Source organism: Microcaecilia unicolor, chromosome 9 (genome assembly GCF_901765095.1).
Source record: "Microcaecilia unicolor chromosome 9, aMicUni1.1, whole genome shotgun sequence".
Taxonomy (NCBI): Eukaryota; Metazoa; Chordata; class Amphibia; order Gymnophiona; family Siphonopidae; genus Microcaecilia; species Microcaecilia unicolor.
The window spans coordinates 150,914,096-150,932,607 of record NC_044039.1 but is presented as its reverse complement, the minus strand read 5'-3'; the positions used below and the strand labels follow the sequence as shown (position 1 = coordinate 150,932,607).

The 18,512-nt window shown below is 46.6% G+C and overlaps 1 protein-coding gene across 1 annotated transcript in view; it reads left to right on the top strand.

Moving 5' to 3' along the window:
* Nucleotides 1–18,512, top strand: part of BUB1B (BUB1 mitotic checkpoint serine/threonine kinase B) — a 236,482-nt gene that overhangs the window by 123,830 nt on the left and 94,140 nt on the right. Inside the window, exons 16-17 of the mRNA XM_030213704.1 lie at nt 7,126–7,139; nt 8,016–8,114. Coding sequence (XP_030069564.1) covers nt 7,126–7,139; nt 8,016–8,114 — 113 coding nt within the window. The remainder of the gene's footprint in view (nt 1–7,125; nt 7,140–8,015; nt 8,115–18,512) is intronic.

Below are 18,512 nucleotides of genomic sequence, written 5' to 3'. Positions count from 1 at the left end.
GAGAGTAATGGTGCTTTTTAGTATGTTAAACTGTTTTCTGTGATGAAAAGTTAGAAGCCATAGGTATACTTCTGTATTTACTTTTTTCTCCCTGTTTTCTGTTGCCTCCTTTTTTCACAGGAAATTTGAAGGAGTATTTTATTCTTAGTCAGCAGCAGCATATGAATTAGAGAGCTGCACGGGAACGGGGTCAGCTGGGGTCTCCTCCAGGTCCACGGGGACCCTGTGGGGATGGATGCAGATCTGCGGGGATGGACCCAGGTCCTGCAGGGTTCCCGCAGAAGCATAGAATGGGGTTTTCTCCCCCCGCCCCTTGCCTCAGGACACCCTCTCCGCACGTACCTCTATATACCCTGGTGGTCTAGTGGCCTCTTGGGGGCAGGAAAGATCACCATTCTTTCCTGCCCCGCTGCTGTTGAACTGCGCGCTGCTACCACTTCTTTAGAATGCTGCCAGGACTTCAAACAGCGACCTTGCAAGACTTCCATGGAAGTCGCGCCAGCCATTCTAAAGAGGTGACGGCAGTGAGCGGTTCAGCGACAGTGAGGCAGGAAAGAATGGGGGATCTTTCCTACCCCAAAGAGACCACTAGACCACCAGGGTGTATAGAGGTACGTGCGGGGAGGGCAAAGAACAGTGAATTTTCATTTGTGATTGGGGTGGTTGCCTGCAGAAATTTAGAGGGAGAGATGGAGACAAGCATATGAGTGGTGGGTGGGTGGATTGAATGGAGTCGTTCTTGATTGGGCGAGTCGTTTGGGTGGGAGTGGGCTTTAAAAAAAAGTGGAAGGAGGGATCTCGAAAAAAGATTGGGAAATAGGTGCGAGGGGGCTGGAAAAAGTATGTAGGGAGGAGGCTGGTAAAGATATTGGGAAGATAGGAGGGAGGGGGCCATAAAAAAAACAAGGTGGATGGAGTGTGGGTGCAGGGAGGGAGGCTGAAAAACTAGTGGTAAGGGGGACGTACATGGAGGGGGAAAGGAAAAGGGGAAAATAGAGCACATGGGATAGACATGAAAGAGGGACATGCTGCTCATGGATGTTTGATTTTTTGAAAATGTATATCTTTTTAATTTTTTTATATTTAGCAGAGTACGGAAGAAAATGCATTTATGTTACTTTTACCAGTATTTTCACTGCTTATAGAATCTGGATTTTTTTTGGGGGGGGGGGGTGTCAAGGTGACTGAGCTGCGGGGTGCGATGTGTCAGGGCTGGGTGCGCCGGGGCTGGAGGAGATTACTTGTGTCAGGGATAGGTTACATTTCTCTTCCTGTGCACCTCAGGGTTATGTCCGTTTACAAGCAGGTGGCAATAGAGAGCACAACAACTCATTTGTAGGACGGTGAAGCTCCTAGTGAGACAGTATAGCTTTATCTCCAGCAGGCGGTGGATGGATCTCCTATCAGCTCCTGGTTTCCTTGAAGATTGCTGGCTCCTGTTCCTTGTTCAGTTGAGACCGGGTTTTTTTTTTAGGCTGCTGGTGTCATAGTGGGATACATCTGGTAGTGCCAGGTCCCTCCCTTCTCCTGCCGCTAGCTTCTCCTTCCTCTCAGAGGGGGAGGGGGTAAAGGGACAAGGAAGAGACAGCAGAGGTTTGTTTTTCTCTCTGTTACAGTCTTTGACTGTAAGTGGCCGTTTGCTGGAGGGGATTGAGATTTGGGCCGACAGCACCCAAATTCATCATTCCCCTGTGGAGAAACTTTTGCCTTTTCAGTTTTCAGCCAGTGGGGTGAGTACTCCTTTAATTTTTAATTGCCATCAGCTCTGAGGTTTACCGTGGCTTTGTTTCTCCCTGCTGCTTGTTTCTTTATTTCCTTTCGGTGCCTGTTTTTGGGGTTGTTTGTTTTTTTCTTGGCTGCGGTTCCATGGCATTCAGGGATATGTGGTGTCAGGACTCCACATTCTGGGCAGTTTTTCACAGTGGCAGGAAGCAAGACATACTATCGAAGATCTGAAGTTTTTTGTCTTCAAAATATTCAACAAAGATTGGAGGAGACTCAATATTGATTAAAAAATTACTTCAGGAAGAACAGAGGCTTATTTTTACTTTCCAAACTGTTGTACCTTTAGGTATCTTGGTATTGACTTTACACCTTTTTTTATAATTACCTATACTTCTGCTGGAAAACATCTGTTCACCTTTTTTTGGAAAAAGCTAATAATCTTTTTTAATTTCTGCAATAGAATTTATATCTCTGAGTTAAGTACAGAATGTATAAATTGGATTTTTAGAAGCATAAAACCTATGGCTAGAAGATTCTTATTGTACCCACTGAGGTCTGTTTGTCATTTTCCTTATGTAAATGTTTATTTTTGCTTAGTAACTGTTTGACAACTGTTTGATATTTTAGGCTCCTTTTTATACTGTTCAGAAGATGACATTTTTATTATTTTCACTATTTTAGTTTTACATATATGTACATCTGTACTTGTATATCTTTTTATGGATAAACTGTCTTTTATCATGCATACGTTAGGTTTTAGTATCTTTACACAGCAGTCCTTAAGGAGTGCACGCTCAAGTTTTTTTTCTGTCGAGAGACACCGTTTTTTGTCTTGTTTTTGTTCCCATACCGCATGAAGAGAGTTTTTTGGCGGTTAGGATTGTTGTGTTTTCTTGTATCAAAGACTATATTTTTATCTCCATTGCTCGCAGTGCTTTTTGTATTGACAGAATCGCTGCTTCTTTATTCTTCTACTGAAAATTGTTTACCCTTTTGATATTGCGTCTTTTTAAAGGTATGTAAATAACAATTCGTCTCTATCTTTTTGTGGACATTCCTTTTTTTCAATGTTGCGTTTACACATTCAGCTTATCAGTGCTCATGTCATTCATGCGAGTTATATTTTGCACCATAAGTATGTTTGTTTTTGCTTTCAGGGCCCCCTTTTCTTTGTGATCCTCACGTCTGTATTATACAGTGCTGGCAAATCACTATTGGTACAGAGCCTGTGCCTACTTTTTTTTACTATTAATGATAATAGTTGCTAAATGCACTTTTTTTTCTGAATGTTTATTAGGTGCTTCCGTTTTGATTTATTAACTTTTTAATACCTTTTTTAATTTTGAAGCATTTTATTGCATTTTTGCACACTGAGTTTAACTATATTGGACATATTTTTGCCCTTATTTAATCTCAGCTGGGTACATTTAATTGGTTTATGCACTGTCCCCATTTTTTCCTGTATGTATGCATGTTTCTATTTTTGCGTGAATGGATATTGGTCTTAAGTTGGTATCTGTGTGGAATACCTTTTTGGTTCTTTTGTTCAGTACTAGCCACATGCTACACTTAACCATACTGGACATATCCTTGGCTTTATTTCATTTTCAATATCTGGACACGTTTGATTGAAATATGCACTGTCTCTCTTCTCTTGGATAATTTGTATGCATGCACCTTCACATGCTTAGATATTTTCTTGCTTTGGTAGTTATACATATTACCTATTCTTGTAGATATTGGCCACACACTACATTTATTTTTATCTCCCTCAGGTCTTGTTTCATTCCTGCACTCTGGGTTATTCTTGTCTAGTACAGCTATGATTGATGCTTTAAATGCAGGTATGCAGCAACACTTTAACTAACGCGCTGCTGCTTATGTTCTGTTTATAGGTTGTGATTTTTATTTTTGCTCAAATACATCATTATTGTAAGATCACGCTGAAATTATTAAAGTCAGTGGCATTATTATCTCTTTTAACCATATTCATTAGGTCTTTCTGTGATATTTTTTTAATTTAAACTATTTGTATATATATTATTTTGTCAAATTTATGTTGTCCTGGTTATTTTAATATGACACTTTTGTTTTATCTTTTACCTTTTTATCTCTTAAAGTTTGATTATTTATTTTTAGACTCCTGAAGCAGGCAGTTGTGCAGAAACATGGTGCCACGTCGGGGCTTTTATAGAATAGTGTTCTTTACATCCATGTCGTTATCCTGTTTTCCTTGGAAGCATCGTGATGGTTACACTATTTCCTTTGCTGATTTTGTGTCTGTAGTGTCTCATGTTCTTCCATATCTGTGGATTCCTCTCTCCCATACACCTCGCCAGATTGGCCACAAAGGAGGTATCAGGCTACTACTCTCACCGTCTTGTAGATTTCAACCTTTTCTTCCACCTCAGTCTCACTGCTTTTCTTCCTTCAAAGTCCACTCCATCCGTCTATTTACTCCTCTTCCTCTCTGAGTAGCAATCATTTATTGACACCCTTTCTTCCTTTTTTAACTGACTTTGACTCCTGGCTTTCGTTCTTTCTCAAACCCTCATATCCTTCCCTCATGTTTGGGGATTTTAACATTCATGCTAATGATCCCTCTGTTTCTTGCTTTAATATCCTCCTTCAATCTTTAGCTATGTACCACTACCCCTGTTCACTAGAATGGCCATTGCCTTGATCTTGTCATCTTTTCCAACTGCTCATTCTCCAGTTTCTTCCTTCAATTCTTCCCTTCTCTGACCATCATCTGATAACCTTCATACTTAAACACCCTCCCCCTCAGTTCCATCCAATCTCCACCTATACATTTAGGAATCATCAGGCTATTGACTCCTGCACTTTCTCCACTCCTGTTCTCAACCACTGTTATTTAAGTCTATCAGTGAGGCTGTCTCTTCCTATAATGCTATTCTCTCCTCTGCTCTGGATACCCTCGATCCTTCCATTCCTCATTCTGTAAGGCGTACCAAACCCTGACCTCTAGAATCCACTACCTACGTTCCTGTGCCTGATCTGCTAAATGCCTTTGGCTGAAATCCCATGCCCATGCTGATTTAATACATTTCAAATTCTTGCTGACCTCCTTCCAGTCTGCTCTTTCACTTGCCAAACAGGACTACTACATCCACTTGACAAACTCTCTTGGCCCAAACCCTCTATCTCTTTGCCACACTGAGTTCTCTCCTTAAAGTGCCTTCACCTCCAATCTCTCCTTCACTTTTTCCCAAGACTGTGGCTGAGTACTTTTATGATAAGGTTCACAAGTTAACCTTGAGTTCTCATTCAAGTCACCTCCACCTCTCCGTCCTCCAGCCCATTCTGTCAAACCCTTCTTCAGCCCCTGCCTCCTTTCTTCCTTTTCTGAAATCACTGAAGAGGAAACTGCACTTTTTCTTTTCTCCTCCAAACTGACTACCTGTTCCTCTGATCCTATTCCCACCCATCTACTCAGCACTATCTCTCTTACTGTCATCCCTTTATCTGTCATATCCTCAATCTTTCACTTTCCACTGCAACTGTGCTTGATGCCTTCAAACATGGCATAGTTACACCACTCAAAAAAAACCTTCATTGAATCCTACCTGCCCTTCCAACTATCGTCCTATCTCCCTCCTCCCTTTCCTATCCAAGATACTTGAATGTGCTGTTCACCGCTGTTATCTTGACTTTCTTTCATCTCAAGCTATTCTTGATCCACTTCAAACTGGCTTTTGCCTTCGAAATTCAACTGAAACAGCCCTCACTGAAGTCTCCAATAACCTGCTCCTGGCCAGATCCAAAGGTCTGTATTCTATCCTCATTCTTCTCAATCCATCTGCTGCTTTGGAAACTGTTGATCACCACCTACTCCTTGATATGCTGTCCTCACTTGGATTTCAGGGCTCTGTTCTTGTTTTTGGTTTTTTTTCTTAAATCTGCTATCACACTTTTGGTGGATCCTCCATTTCTTTCCCACTATCAGTTGATGTACCTCAGGGCTCTGTCTTGGGACCTCTTCTTTTCTCTATCTATGCTTCTTCCCTTGGTGCTCTGATCTCCTCCCATAGTTTTCAGTATACCTTTATTCTGATGACTCCCAGATCTGCCTCTCCACACCAGAAATTTCAACAGGAATCCAGGCCCAATTCTCAGCCTGTCTGACTGACATTGCTGCCTGGATGTCTCACTGCCATCTTAAACTAAACATGGCGAAGACCAAGCTTCTTATCTTTTCCCCCTAAATCCACTTCTCTTCCTCCATTCTCTTTCTCTGTGGATAATGCTCTCATCCTGCCTGTCTCATCAGCTCATAATCTGGGAGTCATCTTTGTCTCCTCTCTCTTTCTCTGCACATATCCAACAGACTGCTAAAACCTGTTGGTTGTTTCTTTCTATATAACATCACCAAAATTTGCCCTTTCTTTCTGAGCACTCTACCAAAACCCTTATCCACACTCTTTAACACTTCTCGCATAGACTATTGTAACTTGTTTCTCACAGGTCTCCCACTAAGCCATCTCTCTCTCCTTCAATCTTTTCAGAACTCTGCTGCACGACTTATATTACACCATTGTCGCTATGCTCATATTAGCTCTCTCCTCAAGTTACTTCATTGGCTCCCTATCCGTTTCTGTATACAATTCAAACTCCTCTTATTGACTTACAAGTGCATTCATTCTTCAGCTCCGTACCCTTCTCCACTGCTAACTCCAGACTCCGTTCCTTTTATCCTACTGCACCATATGCCTGGAATAGACTTCCTGAATCAGTATGTTATTGAGGCTGCTTTTAACTCCTAACTCCTATTCACTTGTTCAGTACCCATGTCTGTTTTAAAATTCCCATCTTAAGTAATTCCTTATCCCTTATTTGTCCTCTTTGTCTTTATTTAGATTGTAAGCTCTGTCAATCAGGGACTGTCTCTTACATGTTCATTGTACACTGTTGCATATGTCTAGTAGCGCTATAGAAATTAGTAGTAGTAGGGCTTCAACGATCCGGCTCTCAGCTCCCTTAAGTTTCAGGTAGCAGCATTATCGTGCTATAGAGGCCGCTTGCCTCGTACTACTTTGGGAGTTTATCCAGATATGGTCCATTTTCTTAAGGGGGTAACTTACCTCAAGCCTCCTGTGCATCTGCCATGTATGGCATGGAATCTGAATTTGGTGCTTAAGGTGCTCCAATAAGGAGCCTTTGAGCCCTTGAAGAGCTCTGTTAAGGATCTGACGTTGAAGACGGTGTTTTTGTGGCTATCACTTTGGCGCAGAGAATTTTGGAGCTTCAGATTTTCTCCTTTAGAGATCATTTTCTCTCTTTCACTGAAGCTGGGGTCTTGTTCAGAATAGTTCCATCCTTTTTGCTTACAATAATCTTGGCCTTTCATCTTAATCAGCCGTTGTTTCTGCTTTCTTTCAGGACGGATGATTGTGGTAAGAGTTACAATCTGTTACTGCTGCTGGATGTGTGCGTAGTTTGATTTTCTATTTGGTGATTGCTAATGATTTCTGACGTATGGATCACCTTTTGTTTCCTCTAGAGACCCTAATAAAGGGAGCGTGGCTTCCAAGGCTACCATTGCTCGATGGATAAGAGGCCATATCTTCAGCATACCTTCTTTCTGGTTAGCCGTCTCCTTTGGAGCTGAAAACCTACTCCACCAGAAGCATTTCCATATCTTGGGTTGAGTCACAGGTGTTTTCTGTCGGAAATCTGTAGGTCAGCTACCTGGCCCTCTTGCATTCTTTTTCGAAATATTACCATGTAGATGTAGTGGCTCAATCGGAAGCGTCTTCTGTGTTGTCAGCTCTTGCGACCACTGTTTCTGCTTCCCTCCTTACTTAAATTCTGCTCTGATACATCCCATCAGTTCCTGGATTCATATGCTGCTGATGACGAGGAAGGAAAAATTCTTACCTAATCATTTTCTTTCCTTTATTCATAGCATATGAATCCAAAATCCCACCATGTCTTTTTATTCTCCATTATGGTTGCAGGTTACTGTTTTTTTGCAGTGAATGAAATTCTTGATGAAGTCCATTTCTTTGTTCGCTGTGAGGAAGACATTTCTTGTGGCTAATGCCATGTTGCCTTCTGCTTTGTATGAGAAATACTGTCTCACCAGGAGCCTCACCATCCTATAAGTGAGAGTTTAGTTGTGTTCTGTATCTCTAGCTGCTGGTAGACAGATATAACCCATCAGTTCCTGGATTCATGTGCTGCGACTAAAGGGAAGAAAATTATTTCCTTCTTGAAATGGGAAGGTAAAATTTGGTCAGTCTTGTTAATATCCTTTCCTTGAATCCCAGCAGACCAGCTCAGAATCAATGGTTTCACATCAGGGATTGACTATAAAATACAGATTCTTGATGACTGGAAGCAAATTCAGAAATACAACAAATTGAACAGTACTGAAGACAAGGGAGGGACCCTGATAGGACTCAGTCACTCAAGTCTGGTAGCGCTTTAGAAATGTTGAGGAGTAGTAGTAAGATAAACCTTCTTGGAGCTATGAGTGATCTGGAATGCTCTAAAGTTTTTCAAAGACAGGTTATCCAATCAAGTAATCCTAATTCAGACAACCAGGTTGAAATGTACTATATCAACAAGCAGTGTCAGGAAGCTTTCAGATTGTGGAAATGGGCTATAACTCAAGGAATCTTCTCAGTCACTTACCTGCCAGGGAATGACATTTGTCTGGTGGACAGGCTGAGTCAGATTCTGTAACCTCATGAATGGGCATAGCCTTTTGAGACAGGGTATCTCCTCAATAAATCTTTTTCCACTCATTGCAGTAACAAAGTCCATCAGTTCTGCTCCAGACTAGGATCACACAACAGACTAGCCTCGGATGCCTTCCTCCTTTATTGGGGAAAACGTCGTCTGTACGCATATCCTCCAGTACCTCTCATAGTGAAGATTTTCTTTTGAAACTTAAAATTGAGGATTCATTATCTTTACCCCTTGCTGGCTAAGACAGGTATGGTACCCCCTTTTTTCTGGCACTTTCCTCCAGAGATCCATGGAGTCTGGAAACCTTTTCAAAACTAATAACTCAGGATCAGGGAACCTTCTACTACATCCTGATCTCTAGTCCCTAGTCCTCAATGGTTTGGGTTGTAGTGGATTTACTGAACTTGCCTAGCATTGTGTCTCGGGTCCTATTGGCTTCAGAAGAGCTCTTACTAGGAGGTCATACAGTTTTAAATGGAAGAGGTTTGCCATCTGGTGCAAGGGCAAGACCCTAAATCCAATTTCTTGTCTTACACAAAAACTGCTTGAATACCTTCTATACTTGTCAGAGTCAGATCTCAAGACCAACTCTGTTAACATTCACCTTAGAGCACTTGGCACTTATCACCAAATGAAGGTAAATCCATCTATGTGTGTAGCCTTTAGTTTTCACTTTCTGCTTCTATTGAAGCTTCCCATCAAGCCTCCTGCAGTGTTGTTAACCTACCTGATGAAAGCTCCTTTTGAATTACTAGATCACTCCTACCAAAAATAGGGTCTTCCAGGTCAGGTGACAGTTATCTCAGCCCTTAGGATCAGTGAGCTCCAGGCTCTAGTAGCTGATCCATCTTACACGGTTTGGTGCTGTGCACACATCAAGTAAGTTTCTTCCAGAGGTGATGTCTAAATTCGATCTTAACCAGTTGATTGTTCTGCCAACATTTTTTTCCCATGACTTCATGCCTATTGAAATGAAAGCACTGTTCACATTATGGACTGCAAGAGAGCTTTGACTTTCTATCGTGGACTGAAGCCCACACAATGGTGGTTCCCAAACCTTGTCCTGGAGGCACCCCAGCCAGACAGGTTTTCAGGATATCCTTAATGAATATTCATGAGAGAGGTTTGTATGCAGTGGAGGCAGTGCATGCAAGTCTGTCTCATGAATACTCATTTGGATATCCTGAAAACCTGACTGGCTAGGGTGCCTCCAGGACCAGGTTTGGGAACCACTGCCATAGAAAGCCCACCCAACATTTTGTTTCTTTTGACCCAAACAGGATGGGGACTGCTATGGACAAATACACTCTCTTGAATTGACTGGCAGAATGCATTTCCTTTGCATATGCCCAGGCTGGATTGACTCCGGAGGGTTATTTCATTGCTCTCAGTTTGTTAGAGCTATGACTGCATTGGTATCCCAATTGAGATCATCTTCCATAGAGGAAATTTTGCAGAGCTTCAACATGGTCGTTGATTCACACATTCACGTCTCATTGCTGTTCAAAACAAGACTCCTGATGCAACAGTCATTTTGGCCAGTCTTTCATATTCTGTTTGTGTTGAATCCAACTCCACCCTCCTAGGCCCATTTATTTTCTGTTCCAGGCTGCCTTTCAAAAAAAAAAAAAAAAGTTAAGATATTGTTTATCACTGTTCATTAACCCTTGCCTGCATATTTCCCCCTTTTTTATTGAAGGCAGCCTGTAGCTAGGAGTCCCACATATGAGTACAGTATCCTGCTTGTCCTCGGAAGAAACAGTTATCTGTAGCAGATGTTTTCCAAGGGCAGCAGGCTAGCCTGGTCTTACATACCCTCCCTCCTCCCCTTTTGGAGTTGCATTTTCTAAGTCAAAAACTCAACTTGCTAGGTCCAGTGTGATAGTGGCAGGCAGGAGGTGCAATGTTGTAAAACATCAAACATATAAATGGCAAGAGGCGTACTCACTCGCAAATGCGCAGTAGAGACCCTCTCTGTCCTGCCCCCGCGTCAATACGTGATGACGAGGGCGTGACAGAAAGGGAACCTGCACACCGAGTGAGGGAACCGCCGTCGCTACCGCTCCCCCCACCCACCTGGAGTCGCCGCCGCCGCCACCCACCCTCCACCCAGCCCGGGTACCTAGCTTCACTATTCAAACCGCCGGAACGCAGCACACAGCTCATCTGAGCTGCTGTTGGCCTTCCTTACCTGCCTGCGTCCCGCCCTCGCCGACGTTACATCACACGAGGGTGGAACACACGCAGGGAAGAAGGAAGGCTGACAGCAGCTCAGATGAGCTGTGTGCTGTGTTCCGGCGGTTTGAATAGTGAAGCCAGGTACCCAGCCCGGGTGGAGGGGTGGCGGAGGGGACTCCGGGGGGGGGGGGGGCTTTCAACCCCCCCCCCCCCCCCCCTTCCTTTACCAGCCTGTTTTTACTGGCTCAGCGGCTAGTTGTTGTAAATAAACTGGAGAGTGTTCTGTACGGGTTCTGTCAGATGAGGTCACCCACATGTAAAACTCTGCATACTGCTGTCCTTGCAGAAACTTTGTTTTATTGCTCTTAACACGTTGCCATAAAAGCAGTGCTGGGTTCTTAGTTTTCCTGCAGCATAATCTGGATGGCACAACTAGAGAAAAATATTGCTCAAACACTATTGCTTCAGAATATCTTACAAGACGCTTTTGTCCTGTCTAGCAAGCCAGTGGCAGAGAATTGTGCCTGCCGGTGTTTGCTTCACTTCGCTATGCTCACCCAACATTCTCATTAGGTTTGAGGAGAGGGCGCCTGACCTGAAAGCGCAATGTGTTCCGAGTATGTGATCTGAAAGAGAAGTGAATGACTAATACTCAAGTGCAGAAAATGATACTTCAATAACTACTAATAATCCCTATATCAGGATCAGATCTGAGACCACTCAAGTAAGCAATCCTGAAAGTGCCAAAAATCTTGATTAAATAGCATAAAGAAGGAAGAGCTCTCATGCTTGGTTCTTGAATCATCAATGCAACCCAAATGACAAAGCTGCTGGTTTTATTCTCATACTTATCTAATTATAGAGCTCCTTCCTAATACATAATGTGCCAAAGTGTGTTTCATGCAAAAGTGCAGTTGTATAAATAATACCATCCAAAATATAAATTCAAATATAATGTTGATTATCTCGAGGAGGTTTAATGACAGATGGCATGATGTCACAAGGCTGAAGCTGGTCTCCACCTAAAGGGGAGGTTTTAACCCAGTGTTACCACCACCATTTTGATACACCGAAAAAAATGTAATTGATAATGCGACGAGCTCTGCCTACTGGTTTCAGCCCACATAATGGGCCAGTTAGGCTCATGCCGTCTCCTGTCATTAAACCTCCTCGGCTTATTTTCAGTTGTGGCTCTTTCCCCAGAGCCCAACAAGCCAAGTTTCATTATCACTGCATCCAGGGGTTGGGGCACTAACACTATTGTACTTCTATGCAACTGAGCCATAAATCACTCATTCAAACTGAATGGTATTTTAATTACTTACACCTCGTACATTCCCAGACTGTTCTACACAGCCTGAGTACTGATGGACTCCACAATCAGAAGGACACTGGGATCAAGTGAGTATAAGCAAGTAATTGAAAGTTTATTAGTCTCTTACCAAAAGCAGGATTAACACAAGATCATCACAGTGCATATCCCTGGCATTCATATGTCATCCTGGAATAGCAGCACTCCATGACACACCCAGTTTACTGCATTCTCTCCTGCTCTCATCTCCTCTTCTTTCTTCTCTTCCTCAATGCCCTGTCAGCCTTTATATACAATTCTTCTATCATTGATCCTTATGAACATTTCATTCTCCCACCGCAATCTTTGCATCTTATCCTTAGTTCCTTCTAGATATCAACATCTTTGATAGAAATGATTTCACATGTTTCCAAGTTTCCCTTCAACCCCCTGGATGTTCTTATTTACTTTCGTCTGACCCACTGTTATCTGCCTTACCAAAATATCTTTGCTCACAACTTCTTGTTATTGTCTGTCCACCTGTTGTTTTGAGAACAGATTCCGCCTCCCTCCCTCAGCTCTCAGTTGCTTACTTCAGCTTCTGCTACAGTGACATTATCTGTGTCAGAGATGGTCATTGATTTTTAGAGGCCTAGTTCTCAGCTCTAAGCCTGCCTTGACCTGTATTTCACTGAAGGCAACTGATAGCATTCCATATCATCAAGCTGATCAATCCATAGACTGGTGGGTTGTGTCCATTTATCAGCAGGTGGAGATAGAGAGCAATCCTTTTGCCTCCCTATATGTGGTCATGTGCTGCCGGAAACTCCTCAGTATGTTCTCTATCTCAGCAGGTGGTGGTCACACACAGCAGCAGCTCTGGCTAGGCCTCCAAGCCTAATTTTTAGGTTTTGTTGAGTGCCTGGGGTTGAGGGCTCTTCTTGAGCAAGTGCAAACCTGGTGGCGCCAGGTCCCTCCTTTTCTCCCCCCTCCCGCTGGCTCCGTTAAAAAAAAAAAAAAATTTTGAATGTCCTTAAAGGCGTTTATTTCGACGTTTATTTAAACGTTTATTGCAGCTACTCACTGGGACACCAGGTCGTTACAGCTCGGAGCGGAAAGCAGGTAATTTTTACCTTTTTATAGCGGGCAGGGGGTTTCCCGATTGATCTCCACGTGGCATATGGCGTCGGAGGGCGAGGGCGCAAAGAGTCGCTCCCCAGATCGCTTAGGCGCTTCTAGAGGGGATGCGGGGGTCTTAAAGTCTGATTCGCCCTTGTTGGGTGACAGTTTCGTGACCGATGAGTGTCACGGTCCTTCCTCCGGCGTGGCGGTTTTCCCGCCAATAAACGCCCATCCCCCGCTGCTCGCCTCCGCCATCTTGGCCGGCCACGCGGCTCGGACGGCTTCTTCGTGGGCCGCCCTTGAGGGAGACATGCCATGGACGCCCCTTAATTTGGGCGACGGCAACCAAAGCGGCTAAAGTTAAGCGCCGTTTTTCCCGCGCGGCTCCTTCGTGGAGTGTCGCGCCGGACGCCATTTTGGATGCGCAGCATGTCTCTCTCCCCCGCTCTTGCGAGCGCCGGTTGAGGGTGCGTCTAGGGCTGTAGCCCAGGCTGCGGAAGTGCACAGTCTGGGGGGTTTCTCCCCCGAGTTTGTTTTGCTGCTGCATCAGGCCTTCCTTATGCAAAACGCTGCCCCTGCTCCCTCGTTTGGTAAAGAGGTTGAGGTCCCCGGAGGTAAACGCCCTTGGGTTGATTCCCAGGCCTTGGAGGACCTTGTCTCCTCCGATGTAGATGAGGGCAGCGTATCTGAGTTCTCCCAACGGTCCTTTGCGGATTCCTTGGAGGAGACGGATCCCCGCTCGGTTGGAGCGGATGACCCCTCTGCAGCGCGGCTTTTTAGCTCAGAGGATTTGCCCAACCTGTTAGTGCAGGCCATGGGCATTTTGAAGATTTCCTCTCCGGAGGACGTCTCTCCCTCAGCCCCTGTTGGCTCTGCCATTATGCTGGGACGAAACGCCCGCCTAGAACCTTCCACGTGCATGATGCCATGCACACCTTAATTTCGGCTCAATGGGATGTCCCGGAATCGAGCCTCAAAGTGGCTAGGGCTATGTCCCGCCTCTATCCTTTGCCTGAAGTGAACGTGAGGCCTATCTGTGGGCCTACCGTGGATTCTTTAATCACTGCGGTGGCTAAGAAAACGGCTTTGCCGTTGGAAGGTGACACGGCCCTAAAAGGACGCCCAAGACAGAAGATTGGAGGCGGCCTTAAGGTCGTCCTTTGAGGCGACTGCTTTAAGTTTGCAGGCCTCGGTTTGCGGTTCCTATGTGGCCAGGGCGTGCCTGACTATGGTGCAGCGGGCTTCCCCCTCGGATCATTCCTTGAGGGCTGATTGGCCGGCCCTGGAATCGGGCTTAGCCTATTTGGCAGACTTGCTGTATGATGTCTTGAGAGCCTCAGCTAAAGGCATGGCTCAGACAGTCTCTGCGCGGCGGTGGCTTTGGCTGAAACATTGGTCTGCTGACCACGCCTCTAAATCCCGCCTGGCTAGATTGCCTCTTAAAGGGCAAGCTGCTCTTTGGGGTCGAGCTGGACAAAATCGTGACCGATCTCGGCACGTCTAAGGGCAAGAAGTTACCAGAGGTCAGGGCTCGGGCTAGTACTCGTTCCGGTACCTCCAGAGGACGGTTTCAGGAAGCCCGTCGTACCCGCCCGGGCAGGTCGGGCTCCTCTGCCCCCTCTTCCTTCAAGAGGACTTTCTCCCCCAAGCAGCATTCCTTTCGCAGAGACCGCCGTCCCGGAGGTGCTCCCTCCGGTCCTCCCCCAGGGTCTCGTACCCAATGACGGGGCCTTGGTCCACGCCCCAGTGCAGATTGGAGGACGGCTGTCCTCGTTCTGGGCGAGTGGACCACAATAACTTCAGACGCTTGGGTGCTGGAAGTCATCAGAGACGGCTACAAGCTAGAGTTCTGCCGACCCTTAAGAGACGGGTTTGTACTCTCTCCCTGCAAGTCTCCGGTCAAAGCTGTGGCAGTGCAGCAGACCTTGGACAACCTGATCCGCCTGGGTGCGGTCGTTCCGTGTGCCAGAAAATCAGATTGGCAAGGGACATTACTCCATTTACTTTGTGGTACCAAAGAAAGGAGGTTCTGTCCGGTCCTATCCTCGACCTCAAAGGGGTCAATCGGGCCTTGAAAGTGCGGCACTTTCGCATGGAGACTCTCCGCTCTGTTATAGCGGCAGTGAAGGCAGGAGAGTTCTTGGCTTTCTTGGACATCAAGGAAGCGTACCTGCATATTCCCATCTGGCCTCCTCATCAACGCTTCCTGCGTTTTGCAGTCCTGGGACACACTTCCAGTTCAGAGCCCTCCCTTTCGGGTTGGCTACTGCTCCGCGGACCTTTTCCAAAGTAATGGTGGGTCATCGCGGCTTCCTGCGAAAGGAAGGAGTACAAGTCCATCCTTATCTGGACGACTGGTTGATCCGAGCCCCCTCTTATGCAGAGTGCGGCAAAGCTGTGAACCGGGTGGTTGCTCTTTTGAGCTCCCTGGGGTGGATCATCAACTGGGAGAAGAGCCAGCTGCGCCCGACTCAGTCCCTGGAGTATCTGGGAGTTCGATTCAACACCCAAGTGGGCAGAGTGTTCCTGCCAGACAATCAGATTGTCAAACTTCAGGCTCAGGTGGACCAGTTCCGAGTAGCCTCTCCTCTTCGGGCTTGGGACTATGGGCAGCTGTTGGGCTCTATGACGGCCACGATGGAAGTAGTGCCCTGGGCCAGGGCTCATATGAGACCACTACAACACTCTCTGTTGCAGCGCTGGACTCCGATGTCGGAGGATTATGCTTTGCGCCTTCCCTTGGACCCAGCAGTGCGCAAGGCGCTGAGCTGGTGGCTGCAGACAGACAAGTTGTCTGCAGGAATGCCTCTGGTGACCCCAGAGTGGATTGTCGTCACGACGGACGCCTCTTTGACGGGCTGGGGAGCCCACTGCTTGGGAAGGACAGCGCAGGGGCTCTGTCTCCTGCAGAGGCAAAGTGGTCTATCAACCTCCTGGAACTCAGAGCCATTCGGTTGGCGCTTTTGGAGTTCATCCCGGTACTGGCGTTGAAGCCAGTACGGGTCCTGTCGGACAATGCCACGGCTGTGGCCTATGTCAACCGCCAGGGAGGTACCAAGAGCGCCCCTCTAGCCAAGGAGGCCATGAATCTATGCCAGTGGGCGGAAGCGAACCTGGAACAGCTGTCAGCGGCCCACATTGCCGGAGTCATGAATGTCAAGGCGGACTTTCTCAGTCGCCATACCTTGGAGCCCGGAGAGTGGCAGCTATCTGCTCAGGCGTTCTTGGACATCACGAAGCGCTGGGGCCAGCCGAGCCTAGATCTGATGGCGTCATCGGCCAATTGCCAAGTGCCGCGTTTTTCAGCAGAGGACGGGACCCTCGATCCCTGGGAGTAGATGCTCTTCTCCAACAGTGGCCGACAAGAGCTTCTCTATGTGTTCCCGCCCTGGCCCATGTTGGGCAGGGTGCTAGACCGGGTGGCAAAGCATCCGGGCCGGATAATCCTGGTGGGTCCGGACTGGCCCAGACGTCCCTGGTATGCGGACTTGATCAGGCTCTCAGTCGACGATCCTCTGCGACTGCCTGTGGAGCAGGCCTGTTACATCAGGGTCCGTGGTGATGGAGGATCCCTCCCCTTTGGTCTTACGGCCTGGCTATTGAGCGGCAGCGTCTGAGAAGAAGGGCTTCTCAGACAAGGTCATCGCCACTATGCTGAGAGCGAGGAAGCGCTCTACTTCTACTGCTTACGCCAGGGTTTGGCGTACCTTTGCAGCGTGGTGTGAAGCAGGCTCACTTTCTCCCTTCTCTGCTCCAATTTCTTCAGTGTTGGCGTTCCTGCAAGAAGGTCTGGAGAAAGGCCTGTCGCTCAGTTCCCTTAAAGTCCAGGTAGCGGCTCTGACTTGCTTCAGGGGCCGCCTGAAGGGTGTTTCCCTGGCTTCACAGCCAGATGTGGTGCGCTTTCTCAAGGGAGTTAATCACTGCGCCCTCCTCTGCACTCAGTGGTGCCTGCATGGAATCTCAATCTGGTGCTAAGAGCATTGCAGAAGCCGCCTTTTGAACCCTTGTCGAGGGCATCTCGGAAAGACCTGACGTTGAAAGCAGTCTTTTGGTGGCTATCACTTCAGCCAGAAGAGTTTCCGAGCTCCAGGCGCTCTCATGTCGAGAGCCTTTCTGCAGTTCACTAAGGCAGGAGTGACTATTCGCACAGTGCCTTCCTTCTGCCCAAGATTGTTTCTCGCTTCCATGTGAATCAGCAGCTCTGTCTCCCTTCCTTTCGTAGGGAGGACTACCAGAGGAATACTCTGCTCTCAAATATCTGGATGTGAGACGTCATCATCAGATACTTGGAAGTGACCAATGATTTCCGGAAATCGGATCATCTTTGTCCTGTTGCAGGTCCTCGTAGGGGTCTGCAGGCTGCTAAGCCTACAGTGGCAAGATGGGTCAAGGAAGCCATTGCAGCGCTTATGTGGCCGCGGGGAAGGTGCCGCCTATCCAGCTGAAGGCTCACTCCACAAGAGCTCAGGCGGCCTCGATGGCAGAGGCCGGTCCGTCTCCTTGGAAGAGATATGCAAGGCGGCAACTTGGGCTCGGCCCATACATTCTCCAAGCATTACCGCTTGAATGTGGTTGCTTTTTTTTTTTTTTTTTTTTTTTTTTTTTTTTTTTTTTTTTTTTTTTTTTTTTTGCGCTGGTTCCGGGCGGAGGCCGGTTTGGAGCTTCAGTGTTGCGGTCAGGGATTTATGTCCCGCCCTGGGTGAGTACTGCTTCGGTACATCCCACCAGTCTATGGATTGATCAGCATGATGATATGGAAGGTAAAATTATATATCATACCTGATAATTTTCTTTCCATTAATCATAGCTGATCAATCCATAGCCCCTCCCAGATATCTGTACTGTTTATATCTGGTTGCATTTCAGGTTCAAGTTTAGTCTTCAGTTCCTTCAGGAGGACTTCGTGTTCAAGTTTTTTCATTGGATTCTTCAAGAGTTGAGACGAGTTGTGTGTACAGTGAGCTGCTGCATTCCTCTCCCCTCCGTTTTACGGGCTGGATTGAGACTTAAATTCTGCCGGCACTCCCTCCCGCTTCGTGCGGCTGTAGGGCAGCTTTGTACCCCTCCCGCTTCGGCGGTGTTAGGGTCAGTCAGCTCCTCCCGCGTTGCGGTTGCAGGATAAGCCAGATCCCCCGCATCGGCGGTGTGTGGGTCCCTCCCCCGCTCCGCGGGGATGAGCTGGACGGATTCCCTCCCCCACTTGTGTGGGGATGAGCTGGGTTAATTCCCCTCCCCCGTTTCGGCGGTGGTGAGCTGGGCAGAGTGTCCTTTGTGGGTGTAATTCTCTAAGTGCTGAGTCCTGCGGATGGAGCTTGATATCGACATACTGAGGAGTTTCCGGCAGCACATGACCACATATAGGGAGGCAAAGGATTGCTCTCTATCCACCTGCTGGTAGATGGACACAACCCACCAGTCTATGGATTGATCAGCTATGATTAATGGAAAGAAAATTATCAGGTATGATACATAATTTTACCTT